Source organism: Aspergillus alliaceus (genome assembly GCF_009176365.1).
Source record: "Aspergillus alliaceus strain CBS 536.65 unplaced genomic scaffold BDW43scaffold_1, whole genome shotgun sequence".
Classification (NCBI taxonomy): domain Eukaryota; kingdom Fungi; phylum Ascomycota; class Eurotiomycetes; order Eurotiales; family Aspergillaceae; genus Aspergillus; species Aspergillus alliaceus.
Window position 1 is genome coordinate 718693 of NW_022474684.1, and position 2092 is coordinate 720784.

General features: G+C 56.7%; 1 protein-coding gene across 1 annotated transcript in view; it reads right to left on the bottom strand.

Annotated features, from left to right (window-relative positions):
• The window catches only part of CweA (putative GPI anchored protein), a gene marked incomplete at both ends in the record, with an annotated part of 3739 nt that overhangs the window by 888 nt on the left and 759 nt on the right, over positions 1-2092 (bottom strand). The window contains 2 exons of the mRNA XM_032044136.1: positions 42-266; positions 327-1565. Coding sequence (XP_031906355.1) covers positions 42-266; positions 327-1565 — 1464 coding nt within the window. The remainder of the gene's footprint in view (positions 1-41; positions 267-326; positions 1566-2092) is intronic.

Below are 2092 nucleotides of genomic sequence, written 5' to 3' on the forward strand. Positions count from 1 at the left end.
TGCTGGGGCTCATGTTGAGGCTGAGGATCATGCTGAGGCACATGTTGAGGCTGAGGTTGATGCTGGGGCTCATGTTGAGGCTGATGCTCATGCGGAGGCTCATGCTGAGGTTGATGCTGAGGCTGATACTGAGGCTCATGCGGAGGCTCATGCTGAGGTTGATGCTGAGGCTGATACGGAGGCTCATGCGGAGGCTGAGGCTTATGCTGTTGTTCATGGTGTTGTTCCTGCTCGGGAGCATGGGTAGCCTCGTACTGGTGGTGGCCCTCAACAGTGCGAGTCACAGTGTGTACCACTTTGCGAGTCAAAGTCGAACAGGTGGGCACTGGCTTCTCCTCTTCATGATAGTCATCCTGAGGCGGAGCGGCAATGATCTCATGGACATCAGAGTGCGATTTCACGGAGTGGTCATCACTGTGCGCCACGTTGGTTTTGAGGTCAGCCGAGTTCGCTTGGCCATAAGCGTTGGCATCGCCAACGTCCCCGCCGCCTGGTCCATCGACGACAACTGTATCAGGACTATACGCGCGCTTTCCCGGGCCGCCATGACCCTCGCGTCCATGAGGGGGTCCATGATGAGGCGGATGGGGGGGAGGCAGAACCTTGATATCTGTTGTTTCATCAATGCCAACAGAGTGGTCGTCAATGTTCGCCACGGTAGTTCTGAACTCTGCTGAGTTCTCTTCGTCATAAGCGTTGGCGTTGCCAACGTCCACGCCGCCTGGTCCATCGACGACAACTGTATAGGGTCTATGTGCGCGCTTTCCCGGGCCGCCATGACGCTCGTGTCCGTAAGGGGGTCCATGATGAGGCGGGTGGGGGGGAGACAGGATCTTGATGTCGGTTGCCTTGTCAATGTCGACCGAGTGGTCATCCTCGTTAAATGAGTTCACATCAGATGAGAACGCATTCTTCGACGCGAAGCCGGCGGCATTGCCAACGTCGACTCCATGAGGTCCGCCAACCACTGTATCCGGGCCGTTTCCATGGCGGTCGCGGCGCTCGTGGTCATGGCGTGGTGGGCCGTGTGAATGTGGTTCGTGCGGTGGAGGAAGCACCTTGATATCAGTTGTCTTCTTGATATCAACAGAGTGGTCATCCTTATGATAATCGCTCACTTCCGATTTTAGCTCGCTCTTGAAACCAAATTCTGCCGCATTGCCGACATCCACAGTGTGAGGGCCATCGACCACAGATGTCACTGGTCCCTTGCCATGCCGGTCGCGGCGGCCATGCCCATGCCCATCTCCATGTGGAGGTCCATGTGGAGGTCCATGTGGAGGTCCATGATGGAACGGGGGTGGAGGCGGTGGTGGAATATTAACAATGTGGGTAGTCTTATCGATTTTCACACTGTGGTTGTCCTCGTTATATGAGTTGACATCCGACTTGAATGCGTTCATGAAATCAAGGTCTGCCTCGTTACCAATGTCAACGCTATGCGGTCCACCTACCACGGTGGGCGCATAGCGTCTTCCATGTGCTTCATGTCCTCCCCGAGGTCCGTGTCCCGACTCGCGAGGGCCGTGGGCCGGAGGGTGTGGAGGAACAGTGAGGATGTTGGTCTTTTCATCAACATCGAGAGAGTGGTTATCAATATTGGTGGCTTTCACCCTTGAGAAGTATTTGTTCTCGAATTCGTTCGCAGCTGCGTTGCCAACATCAACACCGCCGGGACCATCGACGACGGCAGAATGTGGAACCCCACGGCGTTCTTGATGGTGTTCTTTCTGTGCTTCCTGTCCCTCCTGCTCCCCGCCATGCGAGTTATGCTCATCTCCATGGCCTTGCTCTCCGTCATGCGAGCCTTGCTCCTCTCCATGGCCTTGCTCCCCACCGTGCGAGCCTTGCTCCTCTGCATGGCCTTGCTCCTCTCCATGGCCTTGCTCCCCACCGTGCGAGTCATGCTCATCACCATGGCCTTGCTGTCCACCATGCGAGTCATTCTCATCACCGTGAGCTTGCTCCCCGCCATGCGAGTCATGCTCAATACCGTGGCCTTGCTCTCCGCCATGCGAGCCAGGCGCCTCTCCATGGCCTTGCTCCCCACCATGCGAGTCATGTTCATCACCATGGCCTTGCTCCCCGCCAT